At 52.4% G+C, this 15,760-nt stretch overlaps 2 protein-coding genes across 2 annotated transcripts; one reads left to right on the forward strand and one right to left on the reverse strand.

The window, feature by feature from the left end:
- Nucleotides 1-835: 835 nt before the first annotated feature.
- LOC141371609 (uncharacterized) lies at nt 836-1,629 on the reverse strand. Its single transcript, XM_073887569.1, has 2 exons — nt 1,557-1,629; nt 836-1,400 (listed from the first exon to the last, which is right to left on the reverse strand). Exons 1-2 carry the CDS (start codon nt 1,622-1,624, stop codon nt 836-838), a joined length of 633 nt encoding a protein of 210 aa, XP_073743670.1. The 5' UTR covers nt 1,625-1,629.
- A 31-nt stretch (nt 1,630-1,660) lies between these two features.
- LOC112816212 (H-2 class I histocompatibility antigen, Q10 alpha chain-like) lies at nt 1,661-15,118 on the forward strand. The gene is given in 6 exon segments (XM_025862617.2): nt 1,661-4,185; nt 9,691-9,951; nt 10,227-10,354; nt 10,356-10,500; nt 12,637-12,912; nt 13,026-15,118. Coding segments are annotated over 6 exon segments (1,137 nt in total). The 5' UTR covers nt 1,661-4,136; the 3' UTR covers nt 13,304-15,118.
- Nucleotides 15,119-15,760: the final 642 nt, after the last annotated feature.

Below are 15,760 nucleotides of genomic sequence, written 5' to 3' on the forward strand. Positions count from 1 at the left end.
TTGATGCCCACCTTCCTTGCAACTCTGCTCTATCCTCTGCGAGTGTTCCTTTGACAATATTAAAACGGGACAAATGAGCTCTCGACGCAGATCATTACAATCGGACTTCTTCTTTGGTGAAGGCCTGGCAAGACACCATGGGCATCTTGGCTTCAAGAGCCGGTAGGGCTAGACTTCTGGCATTCTCGGCCCCGCCCCTGACAGGTGAGGAGCTCCCCCAACGCACCCCAATAAGGGCTGCCAAAGTCCTCCCCATGAATTTTCAAATATCAGAAACCACCCAAGTGAAAACTATTATCCAAAACATGAGGGTCCCTGGTGAGAATTCAGGGGATCTGTGAACCTGGACGGGAAAAATAACCTTTATTAAATTTAGCCATTCTTCCCCTAATGAATGGAGGTAGCAAAGCTCAGCAGTACTAGCAAGACTTGTGCTTTCGTCCTTAGTGGAAACCACAGGTGTTTTCGAATCACATGATACTTGTTGCAGACACCTGCCTAAGTTTCCAAACGACACTTATGTTAGCTCCACCTCTGGGTCTCATTTCATGAGGGAGTGAAGTATCCTGTAAGCTATATTTGACAATTACCAACAAGATTGCTTCTCATACACATATATGTAATTTGCGGGGGGGCGGTTCTACTTCAGAGGCCCAGCAAAGGGGACATCTGGGAGCTGTGGGGTGGGGGCTGACGATGGTGTTTGGGAGCCGGAGCGGGAGCCCGAGCCCAGCCGCATGGGGAGGGGCGGGGCAGGGCGGAGCCAGAGCCGAGCGGAGCCGCCTGAGGTCGCAGGTGTTCCGCCTTCCCGAACCTGAGCGCTAGCTCTCCGGGATTAGCTCCAAGCCACCCGCCCCACAGCTGAGGACCGACTCCTGCGAAATAATCGACGCCCGGGGGCTGCGCGCCAGGCTGGCTGGCCCGGGCTCGCGGGTCCTCGGGAGCGCGCGCGCCTGGACGCCGCTGCGGACAATGCTGCTGTACCTGCAGCTTTTTCGTCTAGTGCCGGAACGCGCGGCAGGTGACTGGGCGGAGAGGCGGGGGCCCTGGGGCAGAACCCCAGGGGCCGCCAGCCAGCGCGCGGTTGGGGCGAAGGGAGGCAGGGAGTGATCGGAGGCCACTTCCGGGTTTGGGGACCGGGGATGGTGAGCTGGGGAGCAGACCCAGGATCGCAGGTGGCGTTGAGCCCTGGGTTAGAGCCCCCGTTTGCGGCCTCCACTGTGGCACCCGGATCTGGCTTAGAGTCCTGCCGGAAGCCGGCGGGAAGCGGAGGGCTGGCCGTGACCCCGGCCTGGACGCAGCCGATGCCGTAGCTCCTCGGGGGTCCCCGTGGCACCCCCTCCGTAGGACGCCGCTCGGTTCCTGGGGCTGGGTCCTCCAGGAAGGTCCTTAGGAAAGCTCTGTGGGGGGCAGAAATCTGAGAGGGCTGGCGCGTCCCCAGCCAGCTAGCTCGGGCAGTGCCCGCCCTTCATGGTGGGCGTCCCTGGAGGCGTGGCGAGGCACTTCCGAGTTACCGTGGGTGTTGGGGGAGTAGGTGCCATGAGGATTTCTCTGACCTGACCCGGAATTTCCATTCTTTCCTAGTTTTAATTCTTCTGGCATTGGTACCTGAGGCTGACCTCATCCTGGATTCCCCCTTCCTCCCCTCCCCGCCGGCTGCCATGGGGCACCGCTCCTCCTGGCCACACAGATACCGGAACACTTAGCACACATGCGGAAGTGTACACCGTCACAGCAGTAACAGTAGCTGGTCACCCTCGCTCCAAGCTGTTCTAAGTGCTTCACATACAAGAAGCCATTTCAACTCACAGAACAATCCTCGATTTACTACTATTTACAGATTTAAACTAGGGCGCAGAGAGGACGCTTCCTGGCAGGATCTGAAGTCGGAGTTCTTGACCTTTTTTATGCTTTGGACCCGGTCTCAGAATGTTTTTAATGCATCAAATGAAATACATTTGACCGGGGGGGCGTCTGGGTTGTTCAGTGGGTTAAGCTTCGGACTCTTGATTTCGGTTCAGGTCAGGAGATGGAGCCCCCTGTAAGGCTCCCCGCTGAGTGTGAGGTGGAGCCTGTTTAAGATTCTCACTCTCGCTCTCTGCCCCTCCCGCGCTAGCGTGCTCTCTAAATAAACAAACATAAATAAATAGAAATACATAGGACTACGAAGGAATCTAGTTACGTTTCTATAAAGCTACTAAAACTTTTTAACTAGAAATATAAATGTGTGAGATGTAGTATGTGTGCTTCTAAGTTAACACGTTAAATAATGCACCAAATAGCAACCATTCCCAGAATTAGGAATGAGAGTAAAGCATATGTCCAGGTGTGTGCACCAACTGTCATGTGATTCAAAAGCACCTGTGGCTTCTGTCCAAATCCAAAGCAGGGGTTCTGCTAATCCTGCTGAGCTTTGCTGCCTTCACCATAGGAGAAAGGCTAAATTTCAGCCTTAGTGAAAGTAAAGAGGTTCTTTTTTCCCTCCAAATTGAGGCTCCTGAAGTCAACAGGATGGACCTAGGGGAGGATTCAGCCCTCAGCGCCCATGGAAAACATTTGAAGGAGAATCACCTTGGATGTCTGGAAAGATTGGGGGAGAGTTTGGTCCTTGGGACAGGACCCCATAGGGCATGGGCCACTGTGTCTCTGGGCCAAGACTCTATTGGTTTTCAGGATCATACAGTCCCCCCCAACCCTCCCTGGGCATAATATAGGGGCATACAGGTGATTCCAATTCTGTGTGGCAGGGATGGTCATGGGTGTTTGCACATAGGCCCCGTCTCCTTATGGAGGGAATGGCTGGGGCTGACCTAGGGAGTGGGGACCCCAAGCCAAGGAGGAGGGAAGGAGTGGAGAGATAACCCTGGGATGTACCCAACTGCAGGAGAGAGATGGCACATGGAGGGGAGGTAGCCAGGGGTTTGGGGCAGGCCCCTCACAACACTCCTGGATGCCAGACTTTCCCTTCAGAAGCTAGGGAGTTAGGAAGTGGCTTTCATGGGGCAGATATCATGAGTGCTGCAGCAGGGAATTTTGAAGTGGCTCAAACTTTAGAATCACCCAGAGGGCTTGGTGAACTACAGAAAGCTGGACCCCACCCTCAGAGCTTCGGATTCAGTAGGGCTAGGTTGGGTCCTGCGAATTCGCATTTCTAGCAAGTTCCCAGGTGATGCTGATGCAACTGGTCCTGGAACCACACTAGATTCACTAGCCTAGAATGTTCTTCCCTCCTTACCCACCCCACTGCCTCGTAACTCACAGCTGGTGAGGTCCCGTTCAGGTTTCAGCCTATAAGGCCCCTGACTCCAACACCTTCCCACCCCGGTGTGTTCCTGATGCCTGGGACTTCCTGCACCACAGCACTCATCAGCCCCACTCACCTTATTGGACCTACTTATTTATTTGTTCAATTACATCCTCCCTGTCAGACCTGAGGTTTTTCAGGCCCATGACTGTCTTGGTTTATTTCTGTCCCCATATACACCCCCACCTAGCTCAGTGCCTGGCTTGTAGTAGGTGCTCAACAGCTGTTTGCCAAGTGGGTAATATTGCAAGGGCACAGCTGAGCAAGTGGACAGAGCTGGGCAGGACCAGGCAGAACCAAGAGGGCATGGGTTCTCCACCTGGTAGCATATGAGCATCACCTGGGAGGTTTCAATGCCTGCTAGTATCCTCTCCTCTTCCCTCCAAACCAACTAAATTTATCAATAGCAGAAGTGTCAAAGCTGCCAGGAGGGGCTGGAGCTGGAGAACCTCTGGCAGAGGAAGAGGCAACCCAGTCCCGGCTTCCCTCTTAAGTGGGAAGAGTCAGGGCCTACCTCACAGGAATGCAGTAAAAATGCCATGAATCAATATTTCTAAAGCTCTGGCACCAAGACCCAGAACTCAGCCCTGTTGGTTTTATACCCCGTGCTAGAGAAGTTTCCAGGCAATCCTGAGACAGGGCTCCCACGTCCCTCCTCCCTTCCAATATGCCTCTCTTTGTCATTTCATACCATCCCTCTAAGCAGAGACAAGGATGTGTAGGGTATTTATGCCTTGAGATTCATATTTTCCTTTTCCATTTCCCCTTTGCAGAGTCTCCTTGGGGGCTGCCTGTGGTGGCCGATAGCCCGGCTTCCTTAGCGAAGGTGGTGATGGCAGAACTAGCCAACCTGAAGTTAGAAAACAAGCCATGGCCTGGAGGTAAGGCACTGCCTACCTGCTGAAAAGGGGGGCAAGATGGCAGAGGCCAGGAGCCCCCAGCACGCAGGAGGGCATCTCCACAGTCTGGGAATCTGGTAGACTGCCTCTGCTCAGGTGGGGTGCACAGAGACCAGACCCTCTGGAGGGTGCCCCAGGGGGCTTCTTCACTCAGGTATCTTTCACCACCCTCACCCCCCCAACACACACACTCCAGCTCTCTTTTCCCCATGCCCACCTCTCCCTTCCAGACAGGCTAAGTAAATGATGTCTGCAGAACCCTTCCTTCGTGCCTACACTTCTTTATGTTTATTACCTCACTGAATGCTCCAGCACTGTGGACAAGGTCAAACAATTGCCCTCACCTACAGATGAAGAAATCAAAGCCTGGAGCTGTGGAACAAGGCCACACAGCTAGACAATGACAATGCCACATGGATTGTAGGAAAGGGGTGGGGCACCTCCCTCTCCCACCAGTCAGAGAAAGAGGGAGGCTGGGTAGGACTGCCCCTTTTTGTGGGGCTGGCGATGTGGCCCAGTGACCAGGACGCAGCAGTGAGGGAAAAAAGGGTGGCTGATGACACGGGGCCTGAGGCAGCAAAGGGCATGTGGCCACTTAGGCCATGTCACAGCATGAGCAGATTCCTCTGGGACATCTGCCATGTGGCCCCCACTTCCTCCTGCTGTGGTCGCACCATGCCTGGCACTGACCCCAGGCTGGCAGGGGTGTTTCCTCCAAAACTACAGAGGTAGCCTGATGATTCCTCACTCTGGGCTGGAGCCCCAGGCATGAGGATCCCTCCTGGATCCAGTTAGCAAGGAGGAATCTAGTCCCAGCTCAAACTGTTCTGCTGGAGCAAAAAGACAGGTGTGGGCAGCCTGTGAGCCCCCACAGAGAGCAAGCTGGTTTCCCAGGACCATCTAGTGGGCAGAGTAGACAGCAGTGGGATTTTCAGGGATGGTGGCCCCCTCACTGGGTATGTGGGAAGCAGTACCTGGAAGCCAGCTGAATGAGGGGGCCACAATCATGAACTTGTCTTTGAATAGTTCCAATTCCCAGGATGGGCACCAGATGCCAAGGTGTAGACCATGGGTGAAAAAGTCCAAGGCAGAGCTGATGCCAGAAACCAGAGCCCCCATGGCAGGAAGGGGTAGGCCAGAGGCTGTATCCAGGCCATTCCAGGCACCATCTGGACAAGCCTAGGAAGGATTTGGGATTCAACCCCTTCTTTCACCCCTACTGCTATCACCTACAGCTACTGAGTCACACCACCATTTTATTTTTCTCCCATGTTACTGCAAAAGCCTCAGAACACCAGAAGAATACTACTGCCCCAGGACCTTTCCAATGGCTTTCCCTTCTGCAGACCCGGAATGCTCTCTCCTAGACCTTTACACGGCTGGCTCCTTTAGGTCTTTATTCAGGAGTTTCCTTGGGGAGGGGGGCTTCCCCGTCCATTCTATCTAAAATTTTAAACCCCACCCCTAATGCTTTGTATGTCTCTCCTTTATTTTTTCCCCCCTCAGAATTTATTGCTGGCCAGCCTGTCATACATTTTATTCATTTATCTTGCTTATCCTACATTCATGGAAGCTGCCTAAAAGCAGGCAGTTGTAGTTCTTCTGCTTTCCCAGCATCCTCAGGGTCTCCGAGAGGGCCAGATAAACAGCAGGTGCTCAGAAAGTACTTGCTGAATGGGGCCACAGGGAGGGCCCCGCCTGGCCATATGGGCAAGGCTGGGCAGAGCTGAGCCCATTGAAACCATGTCCAAGGTGGTGTCTGTGGAGGGCAGAGAGTGGGGAGATGCCATGGGGAGAGGGCTGCTTGTGTGTCCCCAGCCAGTGGGTTCACTAAAGGGCAGGTGCAGGCCAGGGGACATCTTGAGAATCCGGGTGTGCGGTCTGGCCCTGCTTTCCGCTACTTGGCAGGTGATTTTGCCTTTTTGGGCCTCAGTTTCCCCATTGGTCATAGATTGGCACAATAGTACCTGCCCAGTAAAATTGTTATGAGGGTTAACAGAACCAAAATTTCATAAAGTGCTTGGGACAGGGCCCAGCACCTAAGTGCTTTAGAACTATTTTGTAACTTTACAAAATAAGACATGGATAGACTTCCCTTCATTTTTAACCAGAAGTAACTGGCCATTGAAGCACAGCTTTCAGAGGACATCCTTCTTCCCAGACTGTGCATCCTTCTCTCTGTTTCAGGATAGCAGGACATCCAGGGCTCCTGGGTTTGAATTGTCCACTGAACTCACAAGACACAACAGACTTTGGTCTCATAGTATGTGCATTGGTTTTCTATAGCTGCTATAACAAGGGGACCACAACTTAGTAGCTTAAGGACAACATATTCTCCTAGAGTTCTGGAGGTCAGAAGTCCAAAATGGGCTTCTCTGGGCTGAAACTAAGGTGCCGCGGGACAGTTCCCTACAGAGGCTCTCAGGGAGAACCCGTTTCTTTGCCTTTTGCAGCTTCTAGAGCTGCATTCCTTGGCTCGTGGCACCTTCCTGCCTCTTTCTCTGTTCCATTTTCCCATCCCCTTCTCTGGTAGTCATGGAGTGTCCCTCTGTCCCCTTTCATAATGACACATGCAGGGCCTACCTAGACAATCCAGGATAATCTCCCCATCTCAAGATTCCTAATTTAATCACATCTACAAAATCCCTGTCACCATATAAGGTAACATTCATAGGTTTGGGATATGTTAGGGGCCCAGAATTCAGCCTACCACACCATGCGCCCTTAGCTGAGGAGGAGACAGGACAGAACATACAACATACATGCATGGCTTCCCCACCACCCAGGAGGCAACTACCCAAGGACACAGGCTCTTTGCCCTCCCTCACATCCAGGACAGACAGCTGCTGCAGATCAGAGCCAAGGAGCAGGTGGTCGGTCACCTTAGCATAGAGAAGCCATAGCCTCTGTTCCTTTCAAGGCCTATATGCCTATCACAACTCCCAGCCCAGGAGCACCCCCACTAATCTTAACTCAGTGGTTTGCAAGGAAACAGAATCCTGAGAGTCCGTCATTTCCCCGGAGGCCCACACCAGTCCAGGCCTGATGTTAGCCTTTCACTCACTTCCTACATTGATCCCTCCCACCTCACATAAGATTTCACCAGTGCAAGAAGAGAGCTCCTCATCCTTCTCCTAAGCTTAGAAAAAGCAGGCTCTGGGGAGAGAATCCAGGCTCGTCTCTTTCTAGTGCATGGCTTTGGGTACTGTACTCACCTTCCCCTGGGCCTCTCAGTTCCTTCATCTGTGGAATGGGGCCAGTCACACCAACGTCTTAGGTTTATACTAAGGATCAACTGGGATAATGAATGAAAAGCAGTTAGACTGGTGCAGAGCACAGAGCAGTCATTCTCCAAAAATGACAGCTGTGATCATCATCCTTGCCTTTCATGCTCTTGTTTTTTGTCCAACTCGATAAATGCCGGCAGTATCCACTGTGTGCCAAGCATGATGTTCTTTCTCCCCAAGACCTGTGGAAACAGTGGTGACACAGTCCAATGTATTGCCCACCCCATGGAGCCCACAGTTTCACAGGGAGCAGAGACTGCTCTGAGGGATGTCAGGGTGGAAGCAGGAGGGTTTCTTGGAGGAAGGGACACCTGAGCTGCAACCTGAGGGATGAGGGGCATTGGCTGAGAGAAGAGAGGGAGCAGCCTGGGGCAGAAGGAACTGCAGGTACAAAGGGCCGGGGCAGTTTGCTGTGGCTGCAGTGGAGTTTAAACGGAGCTGTGAGGGTGGAGATGGGCTTGACTCCTTTCACATTTGAATATTCAAATGTTGAGTATCCACTGTGTGCCAGAAGCTGTTCTAGGCTGGGAAAGAAGGAATCTCTGCCCTTGGGGAACTGACATTACAGGGGAGAGACAGACTATTAACAAGAGAAACAGGTAGGGACACCTGGATGGCTCAGTGGGTTAAGCGTCTGCCTTTGGCTCAGGTCACGATCCCAGCGTCAGCGTCCAGGGATCGAGTCCCGCATCGGGCTCCTTACTCAGCCGGGAGCCTGCAGCTCCCCCTGCTTGTGCTCTCTCTCTCTCTAACAAGAAAATTAAAAAAAAAAAAGAGAGAGAACCAGGTAAAAGTGCATATTCTCTATGTGGTGGTAATGCTCTAGAGAAAACACGAGGGGGAGTGCTGGGAAGGTAAATATTTAATAGAGTAGGCAAGGAAGGATTCACTGAGAAAGTAGCATTTGAGTAAAACCTATTTTGTTTATTTATTTGAGAGAGAATGAGAGCACAAGCGGGGTGAGGGGCAGAGGGAGAATCAGATTCCCTCTGTGGAATGGGGCCAATCACACCAACTCTGTGTCCTTAGGAAAAGGACGAGGAGACTCTTGCACTGGTGAAATCTTATGTGAGGTGAGAGGGATCAATGTAGGAAGTGATTGAAGGGCTGACATCAGGCCTGGACTGGTGTGGGCCTCCGGGGAAATGACAGACTCTCAGGATTCTGTTTCCTTGCAAACCACTGAGTTAAGATTAGTGGGGGTGCTCCTGGGCTGGGAGTTGTGATAGGCATGTAGGCCTTGAAAGGCAGCAGGGAGCTGAGCAGGCCACCCAGGGGCCCGGAGCAAAACCTTTTTTTAAAAAAAATGAAGTAAGGGAGGGGCCCCTGGGTGCTCAGTCGGTTAAGCATCAGACCCCTGAACTCAGCTCAGGTCTTGATCTCAGAGTCATGAGTTCAAGTCCAGCATTGGGCTCCAGTTTGGAGCCTACTTGGAAAAAAGTTAGAAAGAAAGAGAAAAAGAAAGAAAGTGAAGGAGTGAGCTGTGGGTGAACCTCTGAGAAAGGTGGGGTAGGTTTTTTAAAGGTACAGCACTTGTTTTCATAGCTGGAGTCAGGGCGAGCTGCTAAATAGATTTCATCTCCAGCACCAAGTTGAATGGATAAGCTGGTGCTTCTAGAGATGGTGGAGAACAAACCTTGAGGCAGCATTTGGACTTAAAGAGAAGAGATGACTAGCAATGTCTGGTGTAGGAACAGGAGGGAGCAGGGAATGGAGTCAAGATGCAACCAACTTGGCAGCAATGGTTCAAGCTAGGAATAATGGCTCTGCTTTATCAGGTATCTCTGGAGAATGAATAATTCCACAGAAATTAAGCTGCCAAACAACCAATTTTTTTTATCATACCTTTTTAATTGTGAGATGGGAAACCAGATAATCACACTTACAGAGAAGAGTGTAAAGTATAAGTAAGTAAACCCTGAGTGGGGTTGGGGGGGGGAAGTGGGGTGGAAAACTTCCTAGAAATAGAAATAAAGTCCACAGGCCTTAGCATATGAACTTTGGCCTCGATGTTTGATTGATTGACTGTTTATTTAAACTATTTGGATACCCTTATATTTTTAACTGAAATCCCCAGTTCTTGCTCTTACTGATGGCAAATACTCTGGATAGGTTTCCACTGCTGTCCCCATCAGTCACACCAGCCCATGGTGCCAATCCTGGCAGTGCATGTGAGCCTGACTATTTCGTGTCTTCTCAGGGACACACTCTCTCCACTACCACTACCTGGCTCTGTCAGAGCCAGGCCCGGGCCTTCCCCAGTTTCTGGCTATAGGCTACGTGGACGACCAGCCCTTCATCCATTACAACAGTCGTGTGGACAGGGCCAAGCCCCAGGCCCCGTGGATGGCAACCATGGACGCCCAGTACTGGGAGACAGAGACCCAGAAGCAGAGAGCCTGGGGAAAGGTGCAGCAGGTGGAGATGTGGACTGTGATGGGCTACCACAACCAGAGCAGTGGTACGTGAGAGGCTCCTACTGCCCCACGTCCTCCTTCCTTCACACTCTGCATGCAGACTCTAGTTATGAACTCAAGTGTCCTCCTGTGAGAGGCCCAACAGGCTTCTCAGCCCTGGCTGCTCATGACAATTACCCGGGGAGCATTTGTTTTTTAAATGCCGCCACCCTGCTCCCCACCCTTCGGAAACACCCGTGGGTGCTGGGCTTCTCTCTGGCTCTCAGGGATCCACCCCATAGCCCATGCAAACTGCAGCCTTTCTCGCCCACGTGCACAGGCATGCACAGCACTCAGCGGATGTTCGGCTGTGAGATCAGGGAAGACGGCCATACCAGCAGCTTCTGGCAGTTTGGCTTTGATGGTCAGGACCACCTGTCCCTGGACCTGGAGACTCTGAGCTGGGTGTCAGCCAAACCTGCAGCTGTGTGGACCGAGCTGGTGGGAGACAGAGCACTGCTATGCTGAGTATGACAAGGCCTACCTGGAAGGCCTCTGCTTCTTTTCCCTGTGCAGGTACCTGGAGCTGGGAGGCCAGAGCCTCACCCGGAAAGGTAAGGTGCAGCCTGTGGCCACACAGAGGGGCCCACACTCCCGTGCTCGAGAGTCTGGGGGGGAGGGGCGGTGAGGAGGCAGACTGTGTTCCCCTGGCTCAGATAAGCCCACTGAGCCCCAGAAAGAAGGCCGACTAGCCAAGGGCTTCCTCATGTAGAGCAGGACAGAAGCCTCGACCTCGGGCCCTCATTCCAGGTGAGGTGGACCACACTGTGGTCTTGGTAAATGAGGCCCTGATTCTTGGCCTCATTTTATTCATCCAGAGTAGGTTAAACTAGGTGGCTCATAAGGCCCTCTGGGGGTTTAACGTCCTGTGGTTCTCCTTCAGAAATGGACCTCAGGCCCTAGGGGATAGCATCCCTCACTAGGCCAGTCCCTGGACTACTGGGGACTGCCAGGGAAGCTGAGGCCCTTTGCCCCTCTGCCCCCACACACCCCTCATGCTAAACATGCTCCTCAGATTCTAGGTGCATCCTATACTTGTCCTGACTCCAGCCAGCGGGCTGGAAATACAAGGTCTGGGGTGGCCACCAGGGAAGGTGGGTGCTTGGGGGTGCTGCAGCAGAGGCCTCACTGGCTGCTAGCGGGTCGGGCTGGTCAGAGTACCCAACACACCATGGACGTCTGGTGACTGAGTGGCAGGATGTGAATCAGCTGAGGCAATGGGGAGGACGTTCCTTGAAGGGAAAGCAGGGCAAATAACATCAAGAGATGTGTTTATGAGAGCGGAGTGTGGTGGGTCAGAGCTCAGGCACTGGAGCCTAGCCTCCAGATCCACGTCCTGGCTCCAAGACTTGCTGGCTGTGGACCTTGGGCAAGTCACTTGCCCTTTCTGTGCCTCAGTGTCCTTGTCAGTATTACAGGGATGGTCACAATAGCCCCTGCCTCCCAGAAGCACCATACTGGTGTCTTAAATGAGTGTTGAGCTCTCATCCAGCACCAGGGGATATTATATACCTATCACCTGGTGGATTAGTCAGGAATCTCCACAGAAACAGAACCAACAGGATGTGGAGAGAGAGAGGAGACATATTTAAGGAATTAGCTCACGTGACTGTGGAGGATCGGGAGTTCCGAGATCTGCAGTTGGCAAGATGGAGACCCAGGAGAGCCAAAATTTCGGTTTGAGTCCATAGACAGGAAAAGACTGATGCCCCAGCTGCAAGAGATCAGGCAGAGGAGTTCCCTCTTAAGACTGGGACTTTTTGTCCTGTTCTGATCCTCAAGTGATTGCATGGGGCCCACTCACATTGGGGAGAGCAATCTGCTTTACTGCATCTACTGATTCAAATGAGAATCTCACCCAGAAGAGTGACTGACCAAAGGGCTAGGCACCATGTGGCCCAGTAAAGTTGACACATAAAATGAACTGTCACACCTGGATGATGTCATTTGGGACAACACTGAGAGAAAAGAACAAAGAATCCCCATCAGGCCCTGAGGGACTGGGAGATTGTGGACAGGGGTCAGGCTAGGCTGTAATTTCAGGGTGTCTGACTCCAGAGCTACCCTCGTGACCACCACCTTCCAAAGTGAGGGAAGGACCATCATTCTTGCCTTCACTCAACCTTTTGTTAGGCACCTACTATGTGCAAGAAGTCATGGACGTATGTAAAGAAGTCTCTGAGAAAACCATAGGGTTTCAGGGCACCTGGGTGGCTCAGTCATTAAGCATCCACCTTCGGCTCAGGTCATGATCTCAGGGTCCTGGGATCAAGCCCCGCACTGGGCTCCCTGCTCAGCGGGAAGCCTGCTTCTCCCTCTCCTACTCCCCCTGCTTGTGTTCCGCCTCTCTCTATGTCTCTCTCTGTCAAATAAAATCTTAAAAAAAAAAAAAGCCCATAGGGTTTCTGTGGGAAGGAGGGGGTTGTCAACATAGGACCCAACAGTCCCACCCAGAACCTCCCTGGAGCTTGGGGGCAGGAAGTCACAGGATTGTGCCCCTTTGGGATGGTTGGCAATGGGTCATCCCTTCCTTAAACATTGGTTGAATGCGTTACCTGGAGAGAGACCTTGTCTCCATCTCCTCCCTATCCTCCACCCTGGAAGATGCTAGGGGAGCCCAGGATCAAGCACAAGGAAATGGGCAGAGAGCAGCCTCTCACCAGCCTTCCTCCCTCGACCTCTCTCTGCAGAGCCGCCCACAGTGCAGGTGACAAGACACACAGCCCAGGATGGGGGCATCACACTGAAATGCTGGGCCCGGGGCTTCTACCCACGGGACATCTCACTGAGCTGGTGGCTGGGCGAGGAGGAGCTGGTTCTAGAGACTGAGTATGTGGAGACACGCCCCAGTGGAGATGGCACCTACCAGACGTGGGTGGTGGTGTGGGCGGCAGCCAGGATGGAGGACCGGTACACTTGCCATGTGCAGCACTCTAGCCTGAACCGTATGCTCACTGTGGCCTGGGGTGAGGAGCTGGGTTTGGCAGAGAGCATGAGGAGGAGCAGGGGAGGGTGCCAGGGTACCCAGAGATAGTCCCATGGCCTGAGGCTGGTGCCCCCTTTTCTCTGCCTTCCGCAGAAGCACCCTCTCATCCGTGGATAACCACTGCTGTGCTTATCTCCACCATCTTCACCATCACTTTCTTGCCAATGGCTGGAGTGTTGCTCTTCATCAAGCAGTACTCTCAAGATAGGCGGGGAAGAAAAACAGGGGTGGAAGGCCCTCACAGCTGGACAAGCCCTGTAGGGAGAAATGCTCTGCTCCCATCCTGGGGAGGAGCAACTACTCTCGAGCCCCTGTCCCCCATCTATGGAAAAGCCCAAGTATCCCCACCCCATAGCCATATATTGTCCTGAGGACACCGCGGATCCCACAGCCAGGGAAGACCACTAGGCCTGACCTTGGAAAGGCCCTGGAGGGGGAGAGGGAATGGAAGGTGGGGACCCAGGACCCCCACCTCTGCCTAACAGTCAAGGAGTTATGGGGGCAGCATCCTGACCCCATCTGCTGGCATCTGGAAGAAGTGGCCAAATGCCTGCCTCTTTGTATAAGTGTGCTCTTGTGTGTATGTATATTTTCTTTTGTAAAGGTGATTAAAGTGTTGGGGGTGGTGAGGGTGTGTGGTTCTGGGAGCATGAGGGGGAGGGGGTCCATGATGTACATGCAGGTGTGTAGGGGGTGAGGGTGTATGAGGAGGTGTGTGGGGTGAGGGGGTGAGGGTCTGTGTGTGGGTGGTATCTTTCTGTGGATGAGGACAAATTCAGAGGGACAGCTGCCCAGGGGCCCGTTAGGATGGGAAATGATATGGTCAGAATTTTCCATCCTGTCCTTTTGGATGGTTTGAAGTTTTACAATAAGGGAAAGAGGAGTTTCACCTTGTCCTGTGGAAATGCTTGTTAAGATTCTTGTTAAGGGGGGCGCCTGGGTGGCTCAGTCGTTAAGCGTCTGCCTTCGGCTCAGGTCATGATCCCAGGGTCCTGGGATCGAGCCCCGCATTGGGCTCCCTGCTCCGCGGGAAGCCTGCTTCTCCCTCTCCCACTCCCCCTGCTTGTGTTCCCTCTCTCGCTGTGTCTCTCTGTCAAATAAATAAGAATCTAAAAAAAAAAAAAAAGATTCTTGTTAAGGGTATGTCTGGGGAAGGTCCAGCCTCACCTCTGAATTCTCAGTGGAGTAGAAACCCCACATCTCCCTTGTGAACAAGAATCTCCTGGGGAGCACACATTTTTGTTTATTCAGAAAGCAGTTCCAGTCTCGTGGCCATCTGATGTGCAAGGGGAGGGGACTCCAGAGCCACAGCAACGGGACCACTCCACCATCATAAAGGACACAAGGCTGGGCCCCTCGTAGGGCAAGGCCCCCTCCACCTCTCTGGAGGACCCTAAGGTATGACAGAGCCTCTTCTGGGACTTCTGAAACCTTCATGTCTGCAGCCCTGGGAGGCCCCAAGACCAAGGATGTGAAAGATTTGTGATACTAAGAAAAGATTCATCTGCCCTGGTGGCCTGAAGGGCCTCAGCAGGGAGCTCCAAACTATCTGACTGTACTGAAAATGTGTCTTAGATGTCTGTCTGCCTCTCCTCGTAATGCCATCATGATCCATGGGTATAAAACAGGGTTCTGAGCACTTTACAGGTACTAAACTGTTCAATCCTCATGGCATACCTGGGCAGGAGAATTAATAATCCTGTGCTACAGGAAAGGAAGTGGAAGCCCAAGGTCCTACAGCTGGTCCATGCTGCAGCCAGGAGGGAGGCCAGGAAGTCTGGCTACAGTCAGGGCACCTCACCATTGCACCGCCACTGTGCCATTCTGGAAATGGGCATGTAAGTCCAGGTCTGCAATCCCTTATCTGCGGTTCTGAAATCCAAAACCCCAAACCAGAAGTTCCTTCCTGATTTTGGCATCAAAACCCAACCTGAAGTGAAATGAGGCTATCTGTGGGCCATTGCGCCTTTTCACAATTTTCCACAGAAGTACTGATGTGTTTGGTTACATTGTGTCACCCCAGACAACCTCTGGAGATGTTATGTAATGTTCAGCATCTGCACCTTGGCACTTTCTAAAACCCAAAGAATTCTAAATTCTTAAATATATCTGGCCCGAAGTGTTTCACATAAGGGCTTGTGGACCTGTATTAATAAGGTTTTGTGACAATAAAGGTTTTATTTTTACAGTTGTCTAATGGTATGGTAAAAAAAGTTGGGGCACAAAGTGGGTCCGGCCCCCACCAATGGAAGGGCACATGTGGTCAAAACTTCCCTGAGGCAGGGTGAGGGCCCAGGGTATTGGTGGAGAAGCAGATGGTGGGGAGGCTGTTCTCCCCTTTCCTGAGTGCTACTAACTCTTTCTCTGCTAGAACAGTTCACACCCCTGACAGAATCTGGTCTTCCTGTTGCCAAAGGCACCGCCATCCTGACCTTCAGGGAGTATCTGCTCTGTAACTGCATTATGAGATCTTGGAAACTGAGCATTGCTTCAGCTTTACTTCCTATTTCCCTTACAAGCTAGTTCGGTGTTTTGCCCATGGAACCATAAAATACTTTTTAGACCTAAAGGGACTCTAACACATCTCTACAAGCTCCTGATATTTTGACAGTCTCACTCCCACACACACACACCCCCCACCCCCACCATCATGCTGCCTCCCTTGGCCTCTCACATTAGAGTCCCTCCTGTTCAGGATGTCTGCTCTCTCCGGTGCACATCTCTCTCCCCCCCTCTCTCTTACCTTCCACCCATACCCCAAGCACATATTGGTTTAAGTCTGGTGCACCTGCAAAAATTGAGTCAAGGGAACACGATTCAACCAGCAC

The sequence above is a fragment of the Callorhinus ursinus genome, unplaced genomic scaffold (genome assembly GCF_003265705.2).
Source record: "Callorhinus ursinus isolate GAN/ISIS: 27379988/994484 unplaced genomic scaffold, GSC_fseal_2.0 scaffold81, whole genome shotgun sequence".
Lineage (NCBI taxonomy): Eukaryota > Metazoa > Chordata > Mammalia > Carnivora > Otariidae > Callorhinus > Callorhinus ursinus.